Raw genomic sequence first — 25,912 nt, 5'->3', positions numbered from 1 at the left:
CCGGCAACTGATCTGCCTTGCCAGAGAAGAGCGCAATGATGGTGCCAACTTGGGCCAGTGAAGCAACATCCTCCACAACTAGATTGAAGAACAAAACAACAGCAACTTGTCTGTTCCCCTTCCCCCCAATTCCCCAGCGCTGTTCCCATCCCCCCAATTCCCCAATAAAAAAAATCTAAAAAAAAAATACCAGCAAACAGAATTCAGGAGCATATTAAACGGATTACACACGGTGACCAGGTGAATTTGTTCCCAGAATTCAAGGACAGTTCAACATGAAAATCAATCAATGCGATACACTGTATTAAAAGAATGAAGGGGGCTGGCCGAGAGGCTCAGTTGGTGAGGAGAGCGAGCTCTGAGCAACAGGGTCACTGGTTCAATTCCCCCATGGGCCAATGAGCTACGCCTGAGCTAAGCTGCCACTGAGCTGCCAAGAGGAGGCAGGATATCTCAGCTGGTGACAGCATGTGCTCCTAACAACAAGGCTGCTGGTTCAACTCCCGCATGGGATGGTGGACTATGCCCACCTGCAACTAAGATTGAACATGGCACCTTGAGCTGAGCTGCCCTGAGCAGCCGACTGGCAGCCGGATGGCGACTGGACTTGGAGCTGAGCTAGCTGCGTCCTCCACAACTAAGATTGAAGGACAACAACTTGGCTGTTCCCCTCCCCCAATTCCCCAACAAAATCTTTAAAAAAAAAAAAAGAATGAAGGGTAAAAAACCACATAATTATCGGGCTGGCCGAGTGGCGCGTTGGTTAGGAGTTGGCTTGGGACGCCAGCTCTGAGCAGCAGGGCCCCGGTTTGGATCCCACATGAGGGCCAGTGACACTGCCCTCTAAAGCTAAGATGGTGAACAACAGCTTGACCTGGAGCTGGGCTGCCATGAGTCGCCGACAACGGCGTAGGCTGCAGGGGGGCTGGCCGGCAGCGGGCGTGAGCTGCCGTGAGTGGCCGTCCAATGGCCGGCGAGCAACTGCCTCAGCCAGGGAAGAGCGCAATGATAATACCAACATGGGCCAGTGAAGCGACGTCCTCCACAACTAGACTGAAGAACAAAAGGACAGCAACTTGTCTGTTCNGTGAAGCGACGTCCTCCACAACTAGACTGAAGAACAAAAGGACAGCAACTTGTCTGTTCCCCTTCCCCAATTCCCCAATAAAATCTTTAAAAAAATATATATTATCTCAACTGATACTAAAAAAGCATTTGACAAAATTCAACATATTTTTTTAATAAAAACACTTAATAAACTAGGAAACTCCCTCGACATAATGAAGGGTATCCATGACAAGCCCACAGCAAACGTCTAGTCAGTGGTGAAGCCTGAAAGCTTTTCCTCTACGATCAGGAACAAGCCCAGGATGCCTGCTTCTGCCACTTCTGTTCAACATAGTACTGGAGGCTCTAGCCAGAGTAATTAGGCAAGGAGAACAAATAAAAAATCCAAATTGGAAAGGAAGAAAAGTAGAATAATGTCTTTCCACAGAGGACATGAGCTACATGAAGAAAATTCTACATATTTCACATAAACTGTTAGAGCTAATAAACAAATTCAGCAAAGTTCCAAGACAAAAAATCAGCACACAAAAATCAGTTGCATTTCTATGCACTAACAATGAACAATTCAAAAAAACTTTTAAGGGATAATTCTATTACAATAGTATCCAAAAGAAGAAAATACTTAGGAATAAATTAAAGTAAGGAAGTATGTGGAAGACTTGTTCACTGAAAACTACGAAACATCGCTGGAAGAAATTAAAGAAGACCCAAACGAATGGAAAGGCATCCGTGTCCATGGACCGTAAGACTGCATCTTGTCAAGCTGTCAAGGCTGTCCTCAGCGACCTGCAGATTCAATGCAACCTCTCTCCAAATCCCCGTGCTGTTTTTTGTAGAAAGAGAAAACCCATCCTAAAATTCATATGGAATTGCAAAATACCTGCATAGAGACAATAATCTTGGGAAAGCACAAAGTTGGACTCACGCTTCCCTCACTCTAAACTTACTACAAAGCTACAGTAATCAGCAGAGTGTGGTGCTGGCATGAAGATGAACCTATAGCTCCACAGAAGAGAGCTGAGGGTCAAGAAATAAACTCTCACATTTATGCTCAGTAGAGTTCCAACTAGGTGCCAAGACCATTCAATGGGAAAGGGCAATCTTTTCAACAAATGGTGCCGGGAAAACTGATACCCACGTGCGAAAGAATGAAGCTGGATGCTTACCTTACACCACATATAAAAATTAACTCAAAATGGATGGAAGACTTGGTAGAGCTAAAACTATAAAATTCTCAGAAGAAAACAGAAGGAGTTTCATGACAGTGGATTTGGCAATGATTTCTTGGATATGACAGCAACAGATAAACTTGACTTCATTACCATTAAAAACTTGTGTGTGTCAGAGGACACTATCAAGAGAGTGAAAAGATAACCCACAGAATGGGAGAAATTGATATGTCTGGTAAAAGTTTAATATCCAGAATATGTAAAGAACTCCTACAGCTCAACAACTACCAAAAAAAAAACAAAAAACCAGACAACCCAACTGAAAAATGGGCAAAGGCCTTGGACAGTTGTCTAAAGGACACCCAGGCACATGGGAAGATGCTCAGTGCCACTAATCGTTAGGAAATGCCACGCAAAGCACAGCTACCGCTCACAGCCATTATGCTGGCTGTTACGAAAACACGGAAAACAAGAGCTGGCAAGGCTGGAGGCACTGGAACCCTCCCTCACACACTGCTACCAGGAATGTAAAATGGTATAGTCACTGTGGAAAAGTTTGTTCGTTCCTCAAAAAAGCTGGACAGGGCCGGCCGAGTGGCACGATGGTTAAGAGCTGGCTTGGGACACCAGAGGGCCCCGGTTCGGATCCCACATATGAGGGCCAGTGACACTGCCCTCTACAGCTAAGATGCTGAACAACAGCTCAACCTGGAGCTGGGCTGCTCTGAGTCGCCGGGGACAGCATAGGCTGCAGCCCCTGCTGCAGTGGGTTGCAGTTTTGCCCCAATAAAAATCTTTAAAAAAAAAAAAGCTGAACAGAGAATTATTATATGACCCATCAGTTCCACTTCTGGGTGTTTACTCACAAGAAGTGAAAGCAGGGACTTGAACAGATATTTGTACATCCCATTTATAGCAGCATTATTCAAAACAACCAAAGGTGGAAGTAACCCACGCATCTACCAACCAATGAACGGATAAGCAAAGTGTGGTCTATGTACGCGGTGGGACACTGTCCAGCCTGAGAAGGGACACCTGCACACCGGCTACAACAGGCACGCACCTGAGGACATTACGTTGAGTGAGACAACCCAGGCTCAAAGGGCATGTACTATGTGATTCCACTTCTCTGAGGTTCCTGGAGGAGCCAAATCCAGAGACGGAAAGTAGGATGTGGGGGCCAGGGTGGGAGCAGGGGCAATGGGGATCGACGGCTTAATGGTCAGTATTTGTTGAGAAGATAAAAAAGTTGTGCAAATAGATGATGGTGGTGGTTATATATCAGGTTGTCGAAAAAATCATGATGCATTTTTGCAAAAAAAAAACAGAAAAAATACGTCTTGGTTTTTCCGACAGCCCAATGAATTGTGAATGTACTTATTAATGCCACTGAATTGTACACTTAAAAATTATCAAAATGGTAAATTTTACGTTATTTTTACCACAATAAAAGTAAAAGGTGTGGGGGGACAGAAAGCTAATTTTTTGAAGAGAAGAAAAGGAAAAGAGGTGTTTCGTAACTGCCCTTCTGACCCATAGCTGGGATTTCCCAGTCACAGCAGTGTCCGGAAGGGCTTCTGAGGCTGTCAGGACTCTAGGCCCAGTTTCAAGCCTGGGTTTTCTGGGGTTAAGATCTAAATTCAAAGGGATTTCAGCTTCCCGGGAGCAGAGGTCCAGGGCAAGGCAGGAGAGAAACCTGGATGGGGCAGCATGCCCAGGGGCACGCTTAGGGCACAGCCTACTCCCATCAGCGCCTCCTTCTGCAGACACCCCAGGGCGTCCTCCAGGCAACTGGGAGGGTGTGAATGGTGTGGAGCTGTGACAGGCACCCTCGGGCTGCTGCTCCTCTAGGATGTTTATGTTGAAGAGCTACAGTGAAAGTTCTAGCTTAAGGTAGAGTGTGGAGAGGACACAGCCATGGGATCCCATCCCTCAAGCCCACGCAAGCACATCCCTGTCACCCAGGTGTGGCCAAGCCCGGACTGGGTCCAGGACACGGTTCTCTGCAGACTATGCCTGTTCCAGGACCAACCAGAGCCTCCCCTCGGACCCTGGCCCGCCGTCTGCCCACCACCATGCCCACTCACCAGCAGTAAGCCCATGGTGTTGAGCCGGCAGAGCTCCTGGTTGATGCTGGGCGTGTTTGTGTGCAGCAGGGCGGCCATGAGGCGGGCGCCATGCAGACGGGCATTCCCCAGGGGCTCCTCCAGCACGCCAATGGTGGTTAGGATCGCTTTTTTCTGCAAACACAGAAGCATTGCCCGCTGGAACTTTGCAACCCAGCATGACCACTGCTCTCAGCTCAGGTGCCAGCCGCTCAAAGGGCCAGGGCCACAGATCCATGACGGGGAGGGGGTGTGTGTGGGGGCTTCCTCAAGGAAGCGCTACCCGCAATGGGAAATGAGGGGGTCAGGAGGTCTAAGAACCCCACTGCTCCCCACAGGGCCTCTCAAAGGAGCACGTGAGGGTGGTCCGCTGGTCTCAGAAGCCCAGGGCACTCTGGTCTCAGCCTGCCAGCCAAAGGGACGTTCAGGTTGGGCTAGGAAACATGCGCAAGGCAGGGCCAGCTCTCTCTGGGACACCCAAGAACATGCTCGGAGGAGACCAGTGACAGAGCCTACATGTGGGTAATTCCTGATCCCACACAGAAACATAATGCATCCACCTTTTCATTCACAGAAGATTCCAGAATCCCTGCCTTTGTGAAGCTTACTTTGTAGTGGGGGAGGCAGACAATAAGCCAGTTGATGACTGTGATAAATAGTTCAGCAGATCATGGTGGGTGCTGAGAGCCAGCACCAAGGAAAAGGGGTGGGGTTGTGATGGGGGAGGGGTGCTAAGTTGAACTGGGCCCGCGTTAGGGCACCAGCCCTCCCCCACGTGACCCAAGCACTGCCAAGAGCTGCTGAGCTGAGCAAACGGCCTCCTCTGGGACCCTAACCCTTGGCTCAGCGCCCCTGACTCAGAGGCCAGGCTGACAATGAACTTGGGCTCTCAAATGATCCCCTATGTCAGAACACAAGAGTCATTGGGGATGGGGGACAAAAGGCCCGACTCCCAGGTTCCACTTAAGAGAAGAGATGGACATTCAGCAGCGGGGGCCTGGGAACAGCAGTGTTGGGGCGCATTCACTCGTCCTGGATAAACCTGGGGCCCTTTGCAAATCGCCCTCGCCTACGACGTCTCTCTCCAGCGACACACAGCAGCTGGCGAGACCTCTACCTTTGGTGGGCTGAGCAGAAGTTGGTGGAAGTCCTTCAGCCGTGGCTCAATGCCGTGTAGGATGCTGCCACTGACAGTGCACCACCTTTCCAGCCCCTGAGAAAAGGAGTCCGCCAAGCCCTCTGACCTGTGGATGAGAGACAGGACGGGCCCCAGTCCTGGGTCGCATCTCACTCCCCGTCCAACAAACATCTCCACTCATCATCTCAAGGCTGGTTTGGTGGCGAGTACAGGGAGCAGCAAAGCACCCAAGGCCTTTAGAAACTGTTCCCTGGTGACAGCCCAGAGCGCCACCTCGGCCCTGCCCTCAGGCCCACTCACTGTAACCACTCTGCCCGCCACCTCCTGCGTGAAAAATAGTCACAGTTGTCCCCACTTCTGAGAAACAGGGTATAGTACCAGCCCACAATGTCCCTCTGGTTTTTTCAAGCTAATTTCTCAGATCTTTATTGAAATACTTTCCCAATTATTGGGTTGTCAGAAAAGTCATGATGCATTTTTGCAACGAAAAACAGAAAAACTACGTCATGACTTTTCCGACAACCCAATATAAAAGAAATGCTAGACGATTAGAGAAAAAAATTTAAACACATAGGGCCGGCTGAGTGGCATGCTGGTTAAGAGCTGGCTTGGGACGCCAGAGAGCCCGGTTCAGATCCCACATATGAGGGTCAGTGACACTGCCCTCCACAGCTAAGATGCTGAACAGCTGCTCAACCCAGAGCTAGGCTGCCATGAGTTGCCGGCGATGGCGTAGGCTGCAGCCCCTGCTGCAGTGGGTTGCCATGGGCTATCGTGTGTAGCCAGCAGCCAGCGTGAGCGGCCGTCCAGAAGCAGGCAACTGATCGGCCTCGCCCGGGAAGAGCACAATGATGGTGCCAACTTGAGCCAGTGAAGCAACGTCCTCCACAACTAGACTGAAGAACAAAAGGACAGCAACTTGTCTGTTTCCCTTTCCCCAACTCTCCAAATAAAAATCTTAAAAAAAAAAAATTAAACACATAAAAGGATTAAAAAGCACAGGAGTCATCTGGCTCATCTATTTCCCTTTATCAATGTGAGGCTGGGCGGGGCCCTGAGAAGGGTCCCCACTCCCCACAGAGAGGGGCTCGGCCCGGTGCACGGAGACAAAAACATCTGTGTTTTGGTTGCTTAAGTGGAGAAAATGATGGTAACATCCTAATTCTGTATTTAGATAATAAACTAATAAATACGTATTGGGTACCAGAGAGAGAGTGAAAGAGAGAGACCGCGAGAAACTGTTAATAATCTCATGACGGAGATTAAGACAATTTGTCATTTTCTTGTTCTTTTTTCTTTCTTTTTAAAAAAGAACAGGCTATCAGTGCTGGGGCTACAGTGATGTTCCCTCCAGCAAAGGAAACAGGCACCACAGTCACCTTGGGTCAGACCACTGCCAAGCACGTGAGGGGACAGAGTGGAAAGAAGTGTGCACATAGACACACGCACACACCCACCCCACACACACCCTGTGCCCCCACACATGTGCACATATATACACACACATGCACACATCCATCCTGCTCACACCGTGCTCCACACGTGTGCACATATATATACACACACACAGCACACCACACACAAGTGCTATGGGGACTCGTTGGGACACTCCCTGGGGAAACCCACCAGGCTCCCCTACTCCGCCGATGTGTCTACATACAAGCGACTATAAGCGCCTTCGGGCTGAGGCGGGGGTGTGACTGATGGTGAATCAGGTCGAAGGGGGTGGGCCACAGCCATGAAGTTTATCTTCGCAACAAGGAGGCCTAGCCACATGATTGCTGTGTAACTGAAAACTAGTTAGAAGCACCACACGCCAGACAAATCATCAGAGCCATGTGTCACGGGGTGTCATGTTCAGCTGTCATGCCCAGTCTCCCCTCCTGAGAGGCACTCACCCAGCCCGCCTGGCTTCCAACAAGGTGAGCAACACCTGTGTCCCGCTGACGAGGCAGCTCTCAGTCTGGTCACCATCGAACATGTTCCTCAGAAGCTGCTCCACACAGTCCTGCCTGTCACACACACACGGGTCACCGCCCGGCGGGGAAGATGGGCAGACGCAAGGCCCATGGACTGTCTCTCCTCCCCGTGGACAAGCAACACCCTGAAACCTGGAGGACTTGGCTCAGGCTCCAGGCCAGGCTCCCCGGGTGCTCACGCCGCTCCTGACCCCTGGAGGCCCTCCACCTGAACTGTGGGGCAGGGCGAGCATCTCACAGCCAGCTCACTACACCTGAACCACAGGCGGCAGCTGTGTCGCCGGACTTCAAAGCAGGGCTCGGGGACGTCCTCACACTGCAGGGGACCCAGCACCCACCCCGCCAGGCCCAGCAGCACCGCGGCCACACTCACGACTCCAGCACTGCGAGGAGGGGGTCGGGCTCCGCGGTCTCTTGCAGCTGGCCGCCCTGCTCTCTGCCCAGCCGGATGATGTCACAGAGGGTCTGGGAAGCATTGGACTGCCTCTGGAAAGACAGGAAGCCGGGACACACGTTGGCAGAGCCAGCCTGCCACACAGTCGGGTGGCCCCTGCCTGGTTCTCTGCACGATGCTGGGCTCTCTCTCACCCCATACTCACGTCTTCGTCCTCACTCGGATGGATCAGCTCCACGAGTCTCTGGATGATCTTCTCTTCGTTGAGCCACTGAAAGGGAGGAAGAGGCCTGTCTGAGAGGCTGCAGACACCCACGTGAGAAAGTCCAGGGCGCCAGCCTCCACGACACACGTTCTCTGCCCGACATGTGTGCCAGCCCAGGCCCAAAAGAACAAGCAGTGACTGAATTCTGGAGTGACCCCCAAGTTTATAAAGGAGGGAATCACTGTCCACACATCCTAATGGTACAGGCTGTTAAACATCCGCAAGCTCTGACTTTGGGACGTCTGGAAAGACAGCACGAGCTGGAGCCCGGGGCCGCCCGAGCACCGAGCACCGAGCACCGGTGGTGCTCTCCCAGTGCGCACGGTCAGCGGGATGCGGAGGCCCGCTCAGTCTCTGCCCCTGCGGCGCGCAAGGCTTCCCAAGACCAGGAGTAGAACATGCTGGCGAGGCCACAGGAGACTGTGAGCACTGAAGTCCCTGGCGCCGGCCCAGATCCACAGGTAACGAGGGACCAGGCTGCCCAGCACACCTGCTCACACACGGCGGGGCGGCCTGCGCCCCAAGACGGCTCCGCAGCTGGTGCCGGCTTCCCACTCACTCTACAGAGCAGCTGACGTGTGAGCTGCGCTTGCTTAGGATGGGTTCTGAGTGGGGGCTCTCCACAGTGGGACCAGTTATAACCTATGACTGAGCGCAGTTGTCTCTTCATTACCGGAGCTGGAAAACGGGCAGCAAGGATCAACAGTCTGCAAGGCGAACAAAACCCGCCAACACCAGTGAACAGGGTACCTGGCACTGGTTTCCTGTGCTCCTGTGGGCAGAGAACCCGCCCCTTCTGGGGAAGCCCTTGGGGGCTCCGGGCAGGTCCTCTGGCTGTGAACACCGGGCAGGCCAGACAACAGCACGCACTCTCCATGACACAACAGACCACCTGGGTCTTTGCCATTTCTCTGCATGGCCAGTGCTCTCCTCACCGGCATGTGGCTGCAGAGCCAGCACCTGACCAAGCTGCTCGGAGGCCATGGGGGGGCTGGCGGGTGGTGGCGAGAACGCTCATTTCTGCACTTCACAGAGCAGGGGCCGAGTGCTGGGGGAGGAGGAAGCGCTCAGGACAGTGGGAAGGTGCAGGGTCCAGACCCTGCCTGACAAGGACCTGATGACCCCAAGGGAGAGAACCATGGGGTGGAAGGCAGGGGTGCGGGGCCCTGAGCCCCTCCACTGCAGCTGGCCTCCCGTGCCGGCACCCCCACACACACCCACGCACAGGAGACGGCGCGGAGAGAGCCACACTCACGTGCAGGACTTCCTGCCGGAGCCCGGCTGGCTCCACGCAGCTGACCAGGCGCAGCAGCAGGTCCATAAGGGCTGAGGTGCCGAGGTGCCGCAGCACCAGGCTGATGAACTTGTCCTTCTTCCGCAGGAACACTGTCACCTGCAGGCGAGCACCTGGTCAGCAGGCAGCGAAGGCTGGCCCCCACCGGCTGCTGCCCACGGGCCCTCGTGAAATCGATGAACTTTCAATTAGACTGAGCAGAGATTATGGAAAGGCCTCTGCAACAACAGGCAGTGGCCTGAACACAGGAGAGTTCCCTGGGGACACAAGGGACCCCAGCTGATGGAGGTTTGTGTGCAGCTGGGCCTTTATGTCAACGTGATACGAATACCCCGAGTGAGCCCAACAGAAAAGACCACCACAGACAGCTGAGCCGGGAGGCGACAGTCAGTGTCCACAGCCCCAGGTCACGGGGTGCCAACCTAGAGAGTATGCGCGCACAAGACAGCCAGTCGCTGACAGGCCCCGTGAGTGGTTGGAGGGACTGAGGTTTTAGAAAAGCAGCAGCAGTGATGTGTGGCTGGCTGGCGACTCATGTCAACAAAATGTGGACAGCCTAAGCATGAAGCCACTGGGGGCGTACAGGGAGCACAGCACACAGCACCCATTAGTGGGCTGCCCGGGAGGGGGCTGTAGGTGGGTGTGGAGATGAAGGTGAGGGCGCCTGGATGGAGGGCGCCTGGGCAGAGGCCTCCTTGGTTATGTATCTGCAAATCCAGCTCAGCCACAGAGACGAAGTGCCAGCATGCCCAGGCCACTGCGCTGAGGTGGACCCGGGCTCGACTGGGCACGACTCTGATCTATGTAAGGCTAGCCAATGCCGCCTAATCAAAATTTCACCCAGGGGGTGGGCAGAGGAGAAGGTGGAAACCAACTCGCCCTAAAGTAATGCAAAAGGCAAAAAAGAGTAAAAACCATCTTGGAGAAAAACAAAGTGAGAGGACCAGCCTGGGCTCTGGAGGCTATAAGAAGTCAGACAGTTGTGTTGGTGCAATTACAGGCAGGAGAGACGCACACGTGTCCTGATTTACGACAACGGGGCAGCCTGTACAGCGACCGAGGCAGAGCAGCCTGAGAAGTAAACGGCGTGGGGTCAACCGCGTGTGCATGTTTGAAAAAATACATCAACTTTATACCACTTACAAGAGTTAATTCCAGGTGGATTGTGGATGGAAATATGAAAGGTAAAACAATAAAGATTCTAAAAGATAATACAGAAGACTGTTTTCATGACTTTGAAGCAGGCAAAGGTTTCTTAACAGAACAAAGAAAGCACCAGCCACAAATAAAGAGAATGATGAACTGGACTGCATGAGAATCAGAGTCTTGCTTGTTACATACTAACGAAAAGTAAAACAGGCAAGCCAGAGCGGGACAAAATCAACAATGCATTTGTATCCACAAAATATGCAAAATTCCTACAAATCCCCAAAGAAGAGACAGCCTAGTAGAAAATGGGCAAGAAACTGCATAAAAGAACATATCCACGGCATTCACCCGTATTAGTCACCAGGGACGTGCAAACAAAAAGCACAATGCTCTACTGTATTGCCCGGACCCCAGAACGGCTCACAGAAAGGCTGACCATGTCACAGGTGGGTGTGGAAGGGGCAGCAGGAGCTGGCACGCTCTGCTGAGGGGGCTGCAAACTGGCTCAGCCACTTCCGTATCCACTCAAGCTGACCACACGCGTGTCTCATTATGAATGTATGATGTATAACACCACCACAGGCACCACTAAAAACCTGTTCTAACAAACACTACAGGTAAATCAAAATGAAAAACTTTAAACAGTCATGTAACCCATAGGAGGAAGGGAAAAAAAACCTGAGAAATGAAAAACAATGGGAACAAACAGAAAACTACAAGTAAAATGGCAGTCATAAGCCTTAACATCTCAATAATTACATTAAATTAAAAGGTCTAACTATACCAATTAAAGACAGGCCAAAAAAGTAGAAAAAAACCCATGACAAACTATGTTTTCTGCAAGAAATTCACTTCAACTATAACAATCCACACAAAAAAAGTATATACAAATGTTCACAGTAGCTTCGTTAACAGTCAAAAGAAGTATACACAACTAAGATGTTGTTCAATAGGTGAGTGGCTAAACAAACCATGGTCCATCCATACTATGCAATAACATACAGTGCTAAAAAGGGAAGTGTGATTAACTTGTAGAAAGAGTCCTTATCTTATAGTCTTATAGATGCACATACTGAAATCTGGGATGGGGGTTGGAAATAAGGGGTGTAGAAGAAATAAGATTGCTCATGAACACATAATTGTTAAGCTGTGTGACAGAGGCATGGGAGAAACCATCTTCTCTAACTTATAAACGTTTGAAATCACCTATTGTATAATGAGGAGTTAAGAGAATGCTGGAAGTCCTCTCTATGGGAACACGGGAGGAACACTTACTGTAGCTGTGATATTATGATTTGTTAAAATATGTGTTTGCCCCCGCTTCCATTTCTGGCTCACAGGTCTTAAAAACCTTGGAATTTCCTAAGTATTGATTGATAAGTCTTTTGTTATGTTAATGAGGTGACTTTTGGACCCGGCCCAAGGGTGGGGGGCTGGCTGCCCTCTGGAGTCTACAATGTGGTTGGGAGGCTAGAACGTTCAGTCCCACCACCCTGGGTTTCCAGGGAGGGGACAGCGACTGAGGTTGACTCAGTCACCAACGGCCAATGACTCAGTCAATCATGAGTACATGTGAAGCCGCCAAGGAAACCCAAAAGGACACGTCAGCCCTTCATTGGGGAAGCAGAACGCTTCCACGTGCAGCCGTGCGGGACCCCAGACTCCAGGAGACAGCGCCTTCGTTCAGGGCCTGCCACTACGGTCTCTGCTTTAGGCTCCTGATTCGTATGCATCCTTTGTAATCCAATCAGTCAGTAGTCTAGTGAGGTCATGGGTTTTCCTAGTTCTATGAGACATTCTAGCAAATTAATCGAACCCAAGGACAGGGTTGTGGGGACCTCTGATCTACAGCCAGTTGGTGAGAAGCACAGGTGACAACTGGGCTTGGGGCTGGCATCTGAAGTGGAGGGGGGTCTTGTAAGACTGAGCCCTTCGCCTGTGGAATCTGGTTCTATCTCCAGGTAGACAGTGTCAGAATTGAGTTGAAAACTCAGATACCTGCTGGCACCCGAGAATTGTTTGTGGGGAAGCGTCTGCACACACGTTGGAATGGGGTCCAGGAACCACTTTTCATCGCCCTATGACAGCACACTGTGAAAACAAGCCAACTCCTGGATTACGGGTCCAAAACACTGGTGCATCAAACAGAGCCACTGTGTTTCTAGAACAAACATGGTAGTTCTACAGGAAAAAATGTGCTACATCTGTTTTTTTTTTTTTAATTTTATTTTATTGGGGAGTTGGGGGGAGGGGAACAGCGTTGGGGAATCGGAGAAGGGGAACAGACAAGTTGCTGTCCTTTTGTTCTTCAGTCTAGTTGTGGAGGACGTCACTTCACTGGCCCATGTTGGCATTGTGATCATTGCGCTCTTCCAGGGTTAGGCAGTTGCTCGCGGGCCATTGGATGGCTGCTCACGCCGGCTGTCGGCAGCTCACACTGGCTGCCGGCCGCTCACACTGGCTGCCGGCCACTCACGGTAGCTTATGGCAGCCCACTGCCACAGGGGCTGCAGACTCACGGGAGCCCAGCTCCAGGTTGAGCTGTTGATCACCATCTTAGCTGTAGAGGGCAGTGTCACTGGCTCTCATATGTGGGATCCGAACCAGGGCCCTGCTGCTCAGAGCTGGCGTCCCAAGCCAACTCTGAACCAACGCGCCACTCGGCCAGCCCATGACGTCTACTTCTAAGGGAAAAAAGCAATTTGCGATATTCTGCGTATAATGCCAGTATGGGAAAATAAATAAAAGTACAGCTGACCCTTGAGCAACATGGGTTTGAACTGCACAGGTCCACTTATACATGGATTTCTTTCAATAAATACATGGGAGATATTTTTGGAGATTTGTGACAATTTAAAAAACTCATAGAAGAATGGTATTGCCTAGAAATACTGAAAAAATTAAGAAAAAGTTAGAATGTCATGAATGCATAAAATATATGTAGACACTAGGCTATTTTATCATTTTCTACCATAAAATATTTGTATACACAAATCTATAAAAAGTTAAAACTTATCAAAACACACAAACAAGACCATATATGAGGCCATTCACAGTAGAGAGGATGTAAATAAACGTAAAGGTGCAGTATTAAATCATAACATAAAGTTAACTGTAGTGCATACTATGGTAATGACTGACTGTAGTACACATTGTACTACTGTAATAATTTGGTAGCCACCTCCTGTTGCTATTGCCATGTGCTCAAGTGTTTCGAGGATCCGCTTACAATGCTAGTGTGACGCTAATATCTCCACATGAGTTCGTCTCTCCAGTAAGTTGCATATGGCAGTGAAAAGCAATTTCTCATGGGTCTCATGCATCTTTCATCGTGTTTAGTGCAATACCGTAAACCTTGAATAATAGCAAGGGACCCATACGAAGTGCCAACAGTGATGCTGGAAGTGTTCCCAAGAAAAGTCACAGCATTAGAAGAAAAAGCTGAATTGCTTGACACATACTGTAGACTGAAGTCTGCAGTGGTAGTTGCCTGCTATTTCAAGATGAATGAATCCAACGTAAGGTTATTGTAAAAAAAGAAAAGGAAATTCGTGAAGCCATCGCCACAGCTACACCAGCAAGCTCAGAAAACTTGCACTTTTTGCGAAATACCTTTATCTCATGTTGAGAATGCCGCTTTTATGTGGGTGCAGGATTCCTAACGCAGGTACACCTACAGACTAATATGATTCGAGAGAAAGCAAAGTCATCATGTGACAAAGCAAAAGGAAGGTGAAGGGTCTAAAGCTGGAGAATCTAATGCCAGCAAAGGATGGTTTGATAATTTTAGAAAGAGGTTTGGCTTAAAAAATGTCAAGATAACAGGAGAAGTAGTTTCTGCCAACCAAGATGCAGCAAACAAGTTCTCAGATTAATTAAGAAAATCAATGAGCAGAAAGAGTATTTTCCTGAACAGCTTTTTAATGCACACAAAAGTACCTTATTCTGAAAAATAAGCCACAAAGGACATTCCTTAATAAGGAAGAGAAGCGAGCACAGGATTTAAGGCAGGAAGGGATGGGCTAACTCTACTGCTTTGTGCAGGACGGCCCTATCTATTGGGTTGTCAGAAAAGTCATGATGCATGTTTGCAACAGATGGCACTAGTTCATTTTTGGAAATACTAATCATTCACATCTATGTTATTGCTATGTCATTTGACAGCTGAGAGTTCTAGCTTCATTCTAAAAAAAAAATTGAGCAATTTGGTTGAGTTTTGGAGATTTTACAAGTTGAAGATGGAAGACCAAACTCTGCATTTTTGCCATATGTTATGGTTTTACTTCCATAAAGGAAAGAACACGCATCAAGCTTGTGAAAAGTTACATAAAATTTACGGTGACAATGCTCTATAAGAACATCAGTGCCAACGATGGTTCACAAAATTCCATTCTGGTGATTTTGATCTCAACGATGCTCCTCAGTCAGGGAGGCCCAATCGAGGGTGAGGACGACAAAATAAAGGCACTGATCGAGTGAAACCCATGTTATACATCACGAGAGATTGCAGAAACATTGAACATCCATCATTCAAGCATTCACGACCACCTGAAGAAGCTGGGATATATGTAGGCAAGCTCGATATTTGGGTTCCGCATGAACTTAAAAGAAGTTCATTTGACGGCGCGTATAAACATCTGCAATATGCTCATTAAACGTGAGAAAAATGATCCTCTTTTGAAGCGACTGATAACTGGTGATGACAAGTGGATTGTTTACAACAATGTGGTGCGCAAATGGTCTTGGTCCTGATGTGATGATTCGCCTCAAACGACATCGAGAGCAGACATTCATCAGAGGAAGGTTATGCTCTCAGTGTGGTGGGATTTTAAAGGTGTCGTTGTTTTTCGAGCTCCTACCAAGGAACCAAATAATCAATTCGAATGTGTACTGTCGGCAATTGGACAGTTTGAATGAATCCATCATCCAGAAATGTCCAGAGCTTGTTAATTGTAAAGGAGTTGTGTTCCATCACGACAACGCGAGACCACACACAAGTTTGATCACCCATCAAAAATTATTGGAGCTTGGATGGGATGTGCTGCCACACCCACCATACTCGCCTGACCTTGCGCCGTCAGACTTCCATTTGTTTCGCTCTCTTCAAAACTCCTTGTTTGGTTGGGGCAGGCCGAGTGACTCAGTTGGTTAAGAGCTCGCTCAAGAGTTTGAGCTCTGAGCAACAGCAGTTTGAGTCTAGCCCGACCTGAGCAGCCGCTGAGCTGCCAACAGGTAGCAGGATGGCTCAGCTAAAAAAAAACAAAAAAAAACTCCTTGTGTGGTATAATGTTCACTTCAGATGAGGCTGTGAATCAGCACCTTGTTCAGTTTTTCGCAAATAAAGACAGGTCCTTCTACGAACGAGGAATTATGAAGCTCACTGAAAGATGGCAAAAGGTTATTGAACAAAACGGGCAATATATCATTGATTGATCTTTGTTCTTTATATAAATAAATGACCTTAGAAAAACATACACAAAACACGTCATGGCTTTTCCGGCAACCCAATATAAGCTGCTGCCCCCACCCTCCGAGCCTGGAAAGGAAAGGATAACACCAGCTGCCAGTCTTGGCTGTACAACGAGGACCCTTTTCCTGGACTGGTTCCATCAATGCTTTGTCCTTGAGGCCAGGAAGTGCCTGGCCAGAAAGGGACTGCCTTTTAGTCCTTTTGATGCTGGACGGTGCCCCTAGCTTCCCAGAACCCCATGACTTCCAAAAAAAGGCACTGAAGCGACCTACTTGCCCCAAACACGACATCTCTAACTCGGCCTCTGGCTTTGGGGTCATAAGGACTTCAGGGCTCATCACACATGGTCACTATGGGAAGGATTGTCCACACCATGGAAGAGACCCCGACAGAGAGAACATCATGGAAGTCTGGAAGGATCAGACCACTGAAGGTGCATCGTTGTTACAGAAAAAGCCATGAAAGCCATCAAGCCTGAAACAACAATAATTCTTGCTGGAAAAAAACCGTGTCCGGATGCTGCATCACATCACAGGATTCACGACAGCCCATCGAGGAAACCATGGTGTGGATGTGGCAAAAATGTGGGGGGTTAAAGGGTCTCAAGATATGGATCTTGGAGAAATTCAAGAGCTAACAGCCACCACACCAGAGGAATTAAAGGAGACGACTTGGTGGAGATGTGCGCGTCCGAGCCAGGGCCAGGCGATGAGAAGATGACGGAGAAACAGCAGTGCCAGAGAGCAACTGACATTAGGCAGTCGGCAGGAGGAAGCCGATCGCTCCGGGCTGCCTCGGACTGCTTTTACGACACGGGCCCTTCTGACACGGGCACTGAAACTACAGCAAACCGTGGAAGAAGGAGTGGGACCACACAGAGACATTTTTAGAGAAATCAAAAAGCAAAATGTAGTCCCATAAAGTGACACCGAGGGTACCTGCCTCTCCCGCCTCCTCTGCCTCTGTGCCCTGAGACAGCGAGACCAGCCCTGCCCTCCCCCTCCTCCCGCTCAGCATGAGGGTGACAGGAGAACAGGACTTTCTGGTGACCCACTTCCACGTAGCGAGCAGTCAGTGCTCACTGGGGCACCTGCTGTGTGTGTGAGCATCTTCATGTGAAAATCTAGGAACTGTGTGTCATCAGCACCATCGCCTAAGTATTCATCACACAGCACACAGGCTACGAGACAGTGGAGTGGACAGCCTATTCTTAGCAGGCGTAGGGTGAATGACATGTAGTATGAAATTAATGACCTGTTAGTTTTCTTACTGGTTATAACTTTGCTTTGAAATTGTTACAGTACCGTGCAGCACACCTGTTATAATTAACAAAACTGCATACCAGCCTAGCACCACCGTCTCAGAGCTCCAGAGACATACATGACATATCGGTTTGCTCCCTGACTGCACATCTGATATTAAATGGGCATGGTTACTATTCCGGGGTGGGACAGTGTAGTCACTCAGCAATGTCCCATCCCCTCCTAGTGCAGAGTCACATCAAGGAGAAAGAAAAGTCCTTATGCTTTAGAGGTACAGACTGGAATGTTTACAGAAGGAATGCTATTGCCTCTGGGGTCTGTTCAGAACTAACCCACTGGGGATGGAGGGGAGGGGACAGAGGTGGGAGGGGGCTGGAGGGACTGATTCCTGAGCTGCTGCCCACTCCGCGTCCAGAGTGCACAGGAAGAAGCACGCGTCAGGCAGAACGTGAGGCAGGAACAGGTGCAGACTCCAGCAGGTGAGACACAGTCACTCACGACTCTGACAGAAGCCTATTCCTCCAAGTTTTATTTGCTTTGAAATAGAATGTGCCCCTGACACGTGGTCACCGGCCACCCACACAGATGGAGCAACGGGCTGAGAAGGTGGGCATCCTACCATCCTGCCATGATGGCATGTCCCTGGACTTCATGCCTGTGACTGGTCGGTGACAGGATGAGCTGGCCTAGTTCCCAGGGGTGGTGGGAACTGCTGCGCAGTCCAGAGCCGACCAGCAGAAGTACCTTTTGGGGAGCCAGCACGCATACCAGCAGCCCACCTGCTCCAGGTGAGTCCCAGGGAACACTTGGGAACACTGCTCCCCAAAGCCCGAGGACATGGTCGTACCAGCCATCCCAAGCCATATGCCATGGCAGTTTTACCTGCTCAGTCTTTCTTGCAATGAGGTTTCCAATGGTCTTGCTGAAGAAACTGGCAAGCAGAGGGTTGAGAGGTGGCTCCCGGTCCAAAAAGTCATAAAGAAGGTTCAGCAAAGTCTCGTCCCCTCCCAGTCTGTCGTTGATCTGCGGCACGTCACACGTCAGCAGCTCACAGGCCGTGTTTGGGTATCTGAAAGGGCACAATGCAAGCAAGTGGAGGTGCAGTCAGACTTCTTTGCCCCCCTTAGGAAGCAGGTCCATGGGTAAGAAAAAACACTGCAAGACCCCGGAAGAGAATGGAAACGGCCTTTGTCTGGCCCCTCACACCTGCGCCCTCCCTGGCCTCTCTCCTCCTGCACCATCACAGCACCCCCCACCTGTCCTCGCCCCTCCACGCCCTTCCTGTCCCTACATACCAACAAGCACAGAGCCGGCTTGTCCCTAGATTGAAGAAATGCTGCACCCGCAGCTTACAGTGCGCACCAGCTATGAGGTGATGTGCAGGCGAATCACTAAGCAATACCCATGTATGTAAACGTCATATAATACTCGTCTGATAAAAACGCCTGGCTACAGAAGAACCCTCGTACCGTGACATGACCATGGCCCCTGCTCCCCACTGACAGACATGGGCTCACTGCTGTCGCCCCGAGACAGGCACGCCTCCCCACCAACCTGCCACATCCAGGACAGACTCCGCGACCACAGTGCCAGGAACAATGCCCAGTGCCACATCTGGGGACATGTCTAGGGATGCAGTGAGGGCACCAGGCCCAGAGAAGGCAGGGACCCAATGGGAGCACCCTGTGAGGCTGACTGGGGACAAGCTGTGCAGCCTGAAGCACATGACCTCACCTCTCTGTGTCCGGGCTTCCTCGTCTGAGAGTGGAGGTGTGAGCGCCCACCCTCCCCGCAAGGCTGGAAAAGCAGGGCAGTGCCCGGCACATAGGAAGCCCTGGGTCAAGGTCAGCACTATGGCCCTCCTGCTCCTGGTAGCCACCATCACCGGCCCCAGCGTGGGCCTCACCCAGGCGGTCACTGTGGATCGGCTCGAGGGGCCTGGGGTTGGGGGAGTATGGACAGGGAGCCACGGGGTCTCAGTCTGGCTGTGGAGTGGTGTCCTCAGCAGCCCACAGAAGAGGGCGTCTTCTAGAGCTCAAGAAACAGTGCCGCGTGCAGGCAGGGGCGCGAGAGGCCTGCCGGGCACAGGAGGCCCAGCAGCCCAGTTCACCAAGCATGTCCGGCTACGAGAGGGGCCCTGACACGGGCATGGTCAGTCCCAGGGAAGGGTGGCCAGTGCCCTCATCATGGGCTGTTACAAGGGTCTGAGAGATGGCTCAGCGCAGTGGACGTGCACTGTGACAGCTAGCATGGCAGACACTGGACGGCCGCCGGGAGCAGGCCAGAAGAGACCTGCCTGGAGTGCAGGCCAGGGCAAAGCTCCGTGATGCGTCACGCAGGCAGAGAGAGAGGTGCCCAGCGGACTCCAAACCAGAGAAGACGCATGAGCAGCAGGAGAGACTCAAGCCCCAGAGAAAAGCACAGACCACGCCCCCCAGGGCCCTGCTGCAGAGGGATGTGATTTTATCAGGATTTTATATGGTTCTTCAAAAAAAAAAGGGACTGCTTCAGGAGGCTACACAGTTTACACAAGGAATAGAAATCCAGTTAAACATGCAAATCAAACATATGGGTTTTCACCATTCCCTCTCCAACCTACTCAAATAATGTGAAGAAACAGGTGAGAAAAGTGGAAATGACTCTGGGCGAGGCCTGGAGGATGGACAACGGTGGTCTGGTAAGGACAGTCTGGTGCCCAGGGAGGTCTGAGCCCCAGCCAGTCATGGGGGGGGGGAGGCGCCAGCTAGAACACAGGTGCCTGGCTGGCTGGCAACTCTGGAGAGCAGTGATACTCGCAGCCCCTCCCTTGCATTCCTCGCACAGGACTCAGAGGTTTACTCTCTGGAAAAAGTGAACCAGAGCAGCTTCCGACTCAGGGATGTCAGGCACAGCTGAGGGTATGGGGGGGGCCACTGTCCAGAAATAGGGTTCCTGATAAAAACAACACTGGGGTGCCCCTGCCCCTATTCCTAACTCAGGGTACTGATAGGTCGATGTCCCACTGGTGGGAGCTGGAAGGATTCTCCTCTGGAAAAACTGATGGGACAGAGAGAAAAATCAACTAGGTGCCATCTAACCAAGCAGCTGGCACCAGTCACTCACAGTGTAGCGGGGTGAGCAAGCCCCTCTCAGACCCCAGACTCTGCGCAGGCTTTCATGCCTCTCCTTTGAAAGCGACACAAGTGCTAATCAAACAAACAGCCAGAAAACGAGTCACGCAGGACAGAGAGTGCAGAGAGCAGACAGAAACTCCCTGCAACACGGGGTCCACGGACAAGAACGCCAATATTTCAAATGTGAGAATAAGACCTCTTGGAAGTTAAAAATATGATGGTAGGGCCGGCCGAGTGGTGCATTGGTTAAGAGCTGTCTTGGGACGCCAGAGGGGCCCGGTTCGGATCCCACATATGAGGGCCAGTGACACTGCCCTCCACAGCTAAGATGCTGAACAACAGCTCAACCTGGAGCTGGGCTGCTGTGAGTCGCCAGTGACAGCGTAGGCTGCAGCCCCTGCTGCAGTGGGTTGCCATGGGCTACTGTGTGTGGCCAGCAGCCAACGTGAGCAGCCGTCCAGAAGCCAGCGACTGATCTGCCTCGCCCGGGAAGAGCGCAATGATGGTGCCAACTTGGGCCAGTGAAGCAACGTCCTCCACAACTAGACTGAAGAACAAAAGGACAGCAACTTGTCTGTTCCCCTTCCCCCAATTCCCCAGCGCTGTTCCCATCCCCCAATTCCCCAATAAAAAAATCTAAAAAAAAAAAAAATGGTAAGAGTATTTAACATCAACAAAAGGGCAGAAAGATAAAATGTGAAGCAACCTCTCAGATGCAGAACAAAGAGGCAAGGAGAAGACATTAAGAGCAAAAACAAGAAGTACTAATTCAGAGGTGGGGGGTGAACCCCGGTGAGCAGTCCCAGAAAGAGAACAGAGGGAACAGTGGAGGGAGGAACTCACCACAGAAATAACACAAGCTTCTCTGTGATGAAGTCTGACAGGGCCCAGGAGCACCAGGCACACGCATGTTTCCCCGGTGCGCACACGTGAACACCGTCACAGCTGAGCTCACTTGCTCACAGACGCTCCCCGCCTTGAGCTCACAGTTTGCTCCTTGTTTTTGTTTACTTCCTTTTGTATTTATTTCTCACTATCGTCTCCCAGACTCTCTGACTATGAAGCTCACGTGAATTATTGGTGCCACTCTGGGATTTCCCTGGCTGATCCCGGGAATAATTTCACATCACTGGGAAATTCCGGAACAACAGGGTTAGAAAAGGACCTAAGTGCCCCCGTGGAAGAAAGAAAACAGGCCCCATGCAGAGGCCCAGGAGGCTCTGGCATCAGACTGGTCAGCAGCAAGGCGGGAACTAGGAGACAAGTCAAGTCTTCACAATTACAGCAGAACTCCAATCACAGTCTGCAGTCCTCACCGGAGGGAGCATAGACCAAGCAGGAGAGGAGAATGCACTCCAACAGGCCTGATCCCCAGTCACCACCCACGGGCTCCTGCTCAGGAAGCTTCGAGGGGAGAGGTTCCCCACAGGCAGGAGGCCAGGGAGAGGGAAACGTCCTGGACCCGGGAGCCAGGACAGAAGCTGCAGGAAGTGACGCAGAGCCCGCCTCCCTCTCTCCCTCCCTCCCTCCGTCCCTGCTGAGCTGCTCCCAGGGGCACCTGGGCGACTGCACTCAGCCAGGATATCCTCCCTTCTGCTCTGGCCGGCACACAGCAAGGCCTGCTTTGCCAGGTTTGGGGTGGGGGCTTCCCGGGGGCCCCAACCCAGCACCCCTTCCCACTGGCTGAGCAGTTCTGGCTGAGACACCCTCCCTCACCACTTCAGGAGAACAAAAGTGCTATCTTGGTGTCCAGCTGCTGGCTCTTTTGTCATGTTTCTCAAAGGATCCAGAACTTGGCAGGCAAACTGGGCAGGAACCTCGAGAAAAAGGCCAGGAGCAGCCTCACCGTTTCCAGGCTGGACCAGGTGGCCGGCTCCTCAGCCCGCAGCGGTGCAGCGGCCTCGGTGCCAAGAGCAGCCCCAGGCTTTGAGCAGGAACAGCACTGCTGCCCAACCTCGGCCCATCCAGGGGCAGCTCCCCCGCAGCGGCCTGGCTCGGGAAGAGCCCCCAGAGCCCAGCCTGCAGCCGTGAAGGCTGCGGCGACCCAGCGACACTGCCCAAGCAGGACATAGCAGGAGGTGCGGCTGCCCATCAGGCTGGCTGAGGTCAGGTCCCCTGGAGCCTTGAGAAGCACAAGGCACTGCCTCTGGACTCGGCTGCCCTCGCACAGCAGTCTGCAGCTTCTCACAGGAGGCCTCAGGGCTCAGCAGCTGCCAGAAGAACGTGCCTGCCTGCAGGCCCTCGGACGCTTCCACCTGAGAAGGCATCGCACCCGCTTCTGCCTATAGGTGCCACCTCTTCCATCCATCCATCGTTTCCTTTTCTCAAAAAGGAAGTTTTGATTTAATTTTAATTGAAATCAAGTTAATAAATTAAAGTTGTTTAAGTTGCTGACTGTTGCGTAAGTGACAGACACACAGGCTTTAAAGCACTCCCCTCAGGCTCTCCAGAGACGCTCCTGGCTCAGCAGCATTCTCTACGGTTTTCTCTACGGTTAATCTCCGTCTCTAAAGAGAACACATGCCCTTCTTCATCCCTGCATACAGGCAGGCTGGCCAGCCGTCCAAGGATGGGGGGAGGGTTCACCCCTCCCGCCACGGGCTGCCACTCCCTCCCTCACGCTCTGTGACTGACACCAGGTCTTAGTGGGATCCACATGCAGAGTTCGCCTTCGCGTGGACGTGCGGACACTGTTTACAGCTCAGCCCACTGTTCACTCAGCTTACGTTCAAGTCCCCAGAGTTCACGGCTTCATTGGTGCTCGGTCTGTCCTGCTTTGTACCTATCTACTGCCAGCCTCTCCCCAACAGTGTCCTGGCTCCTCGATGCCGCTCCGGGGCCCTCTGCCCCCACCCCTACTCTCCTCCCCATCACACCTGTCACCAAACAGGAGACATTTGGGAGTAACAGGGAGAAAGGGATGGGGCTGTGTATGGTGACGCTGACACCTGGGCATTGACCAGGGGCGTCCCCCACCACGGCCTCCAGCTGACCTTCCACACACAGTCGCCGTGGCCCCAAACCCCTGGCTCCTCCCCGAACAAGCCCTGTGCCTCGCTCTCCTCCCCAGCACTGGCATGGCTCCCTTGTCAGGGGCCCTGACTGCCGCCTGGACCAAGCATGGCCGCCCCGCCACAGGCAGGGGGCCCGGCTCTGCTTTACTTTCCTTCTAGGACAAAGGTCAGCAACTTCCTGTAAAGGGCCAGAGTGACTTCAGATGCTCTGTGCCACGGCTGCTCCCTCTGTCCCCACGTTGCACCTGCTCAACGTGCCTGTGCTCTAGCAAGACTTTGTGGGCCATGAAATGTGACTTTGAGAGCATTTTCACATGTTACAAAATATTATCCTTCTGGTTTTTTTTAACCATATAAAACACAGACCCACCCTTAGCTTGCAGGTCACACCAAGCAGGGTTTGGCCTGTGGCCATGGTTGCTGACCCTGTTCTAAGAGGTCACCACCACGCCCGTGGGGCTCCCTGGGGGGCTCCCTGGGGGGCTGTGAGCGCCAGAGGGCTGCCTGTCTGTCCTGATGAGCCTGCTCAGGCCGCAGGAGGCACCCTCAGAGCCAGAGGCTGTGACTGCTCAGCCTCTCCTGCCACCCAAGGTCCCTGCTCGTTCACTCCTGGTCCTCACCCCAAGCCCTTGCCACCACCCCTCCCTTCCCTTCTGTCAGCTCCTAACATCCTGGCAGCTGCTGAATGGAACATTTTAGAAAAAACTCTGAGAATGGTCACGAGTGACGTGACGCTCCCGGGCGAAGCACTTCAAGTCTCTCAGGCTGGGGCCCACTTCTTGCCGGCGGCGCAGCCAGTCGGTCGGTCAGGCCCCACCGGCAGCTCTGTCCTGGGATCTGCCCTCGTCTTTTAGCATGTTGTCACCCAAAAGACTCCACACACAGCATAGCTCACTATAACTCAGAATGAAAGAGCACACACACAGAGGCTCCAAAAGCATAAACATCACGAAAGCAAGCCCCGCAGGGCGGCCTCCTCACTTCTCAGGAGGGCGGCTGCTTAAGGAGGCTCCTCCACCAGGAAGCCCTAGTCTGGCCGTCCTCCAACACTGCCCGCTGCCTCCCTGCAGCACCGCCCAGCGCCGGCCCCGGTCACGGCCTCAGTACATACTTGAAGCGGACCTTCTCTTCCATGTCCAGGGGCGGGTCCTGTGTGATGAGGCTCACCAGCTCCTCCATACACTGCTGCCTGCACAGGAAGTCCAGCAGCTTCCGGTTCTGAGCCTTGCACTCCTGCAAGATGTCATCTTCATCCATTAACTCACGCAGTGTCACGTCCTCCTTATCCAGCAGCTTGTCGACATGGGACGTGGTGTTCAAGTCAAACTTCCAGAACATGGTGACGGCCACAGAGCTGCAAGGAGGAGAAGAGGGTCACTTCTCCCCACCAGTGTGGACCCTCCCTCAGCAACTACACCAACGTCCAAGAAGCACATCCCAGACAGAGACCTGGGCCGCAGAGGGCGCTCCTCTCAGCTGGCAGGGACACCCAGCTCCGCTGCAGCTCAGGACCCCGCTGCCTTCTCGGGGTTCCCCTGGGGCTGCCCCACCTTCCTTACTCGCCCTTCCCAGCCTGACACTCGACCTGCTCCGGGTGCTCACACACTCCTTAGCTCCCTTAGAAGACATGTCTCCCATGTGTCAGACCAGGGCGCCCCTCCACACCCACTAGGATGGTACAAAAAGACTAACAATAGCAAGTGTTGGCGAGGACGTGGGGCCATTGGAACTCCCTTGCACGGCTGGTGGGAATGCAAAATGGTGCAGCTGCTTTGAAAGAGTCTGGCAATTCCTCAAATGATTAAACACAGTTACCATGTGACCCAGCAATTCCACTCCTAGGCACAGACCCCAGAGACAGGAAAACGCTACTCACACAGAAACTCATACATGAAGATTCACAGCAGTATCATTCATCACAGCCAAAAAGTGAAAACAACCCAGATGTCTATCAAGGGATGAATGGATTAAAAACCGTGAAGATCCTTACAATGGGCTATTTCTTACTCAGTAATAAAAAGGAATGAAGTGCTGGTGGGTCTGAAGGCTGGATGGACCTGGAAAGCATGACACCCAAGTGAGAAAAGAGGCACAAAGACCGCAGGACATGGCGCCATCTCCATGAAATGTCTGGCACAGGCACATCTGGAGACAGACACACACCAGCAGCTGCCCAGGGTCGGGGAACGGGAGGCCAGGGGTGGAGACTCACTGATAGAGGCTGCAGGGTTTCTCTGGGGGAGATGAAAATGTTCTCAAACTGACTGTGGGGGCCGCACAACTCTAGTTAGTGAACACACTAAACTTCACTGAATTGCACACTTTAAATGGGGGCACTTTGTGGTATGTGAATGCATCTCAAAGTTGTTAAAAGAAACCTTATGTGTCTAAAACTAAATAACATCCCTAAGAAACCCTTAAGTTAAAACAGTGATTAAGAAATATTTACAGGGGCCGGCGGAGTGGCTCAGTTGGTGAAGAGCGCAAGCTCT

General features: G+C 51.8%; 1 protein-coding gene across 4 annotated transcripts in view; it reads right to left on the bottom strand.

Moving 5' to 3' along the window:
- PPP6R2 (protein phosphatase 6 regulatory subunit 2) overlaps window positions 1-25,912 on the bottom strand; it is a 67,354-nt gene that overhangs the window by 10,556 nt on the left and 30,886 nt on the right. For all 4 annotated transcript variants that reach the window (XM_019668567.1, XM_019668563.1, XM_019668564.1 and 1 more), the window contains 8 exons: window positions 24,532-24,774; window positions 18,176-18,362; window positions 9,374-9,511; window positions 8,059-8,124; window positions 7,833-7,945; window positions 7,379-7,492; window positions 5,460-5,586; window positions 4,325-4,477 (listed from right to left, as the gene is read on the bottom strand). In XM_019668567.1, the coding sequence (XP_019524112.1) occupies window positions 4,325-4,477; window positions 5,460-5,586; window positions 7,379-7,492; window positions 7,833-7,945; window positions 8,059-8,124; window positions 9,374-9,511; window positions 18,176-18,362; window positions 24,532-24,758 (1,125 nt within the window). In that variant the 5' untranslated portion in view covers window positions 24,759-24,774. The remainder of the gene's footprint in view (window positions 1-4,324; window positions 4,478-5,459; window positions 5,587-7,378; window positions 7,493-7,832; window positions 7,946-8,058; window positions 8,125-9,373; window positions 9,512-18,175; window positions 18,363-24,531; window positions 24,775-25,912) is intronic.

The sequence above is a fragment of the Hipposideros armiger genome, unplaced genomic scaffold (genome assembly GCF_001890085.2).
Source record: "Hipposideros armiger isolate ML-2016 unplaced genomic scaffold, ASM189008v1 scaffold_530, whole genome shotgun sequence".
Taxonomy (NCBI): Eukaryota; Metazoa; Chordata; class Mammalia; order Chiroptera; family Hipposideridae; genus Hipposideros; species Hipposideros armiger.
The sequence above is the reverse complement of the archived record's forward strand: the minus strand, read 5'-3'. Positions and strand labels throughout refer to the sequence as shown.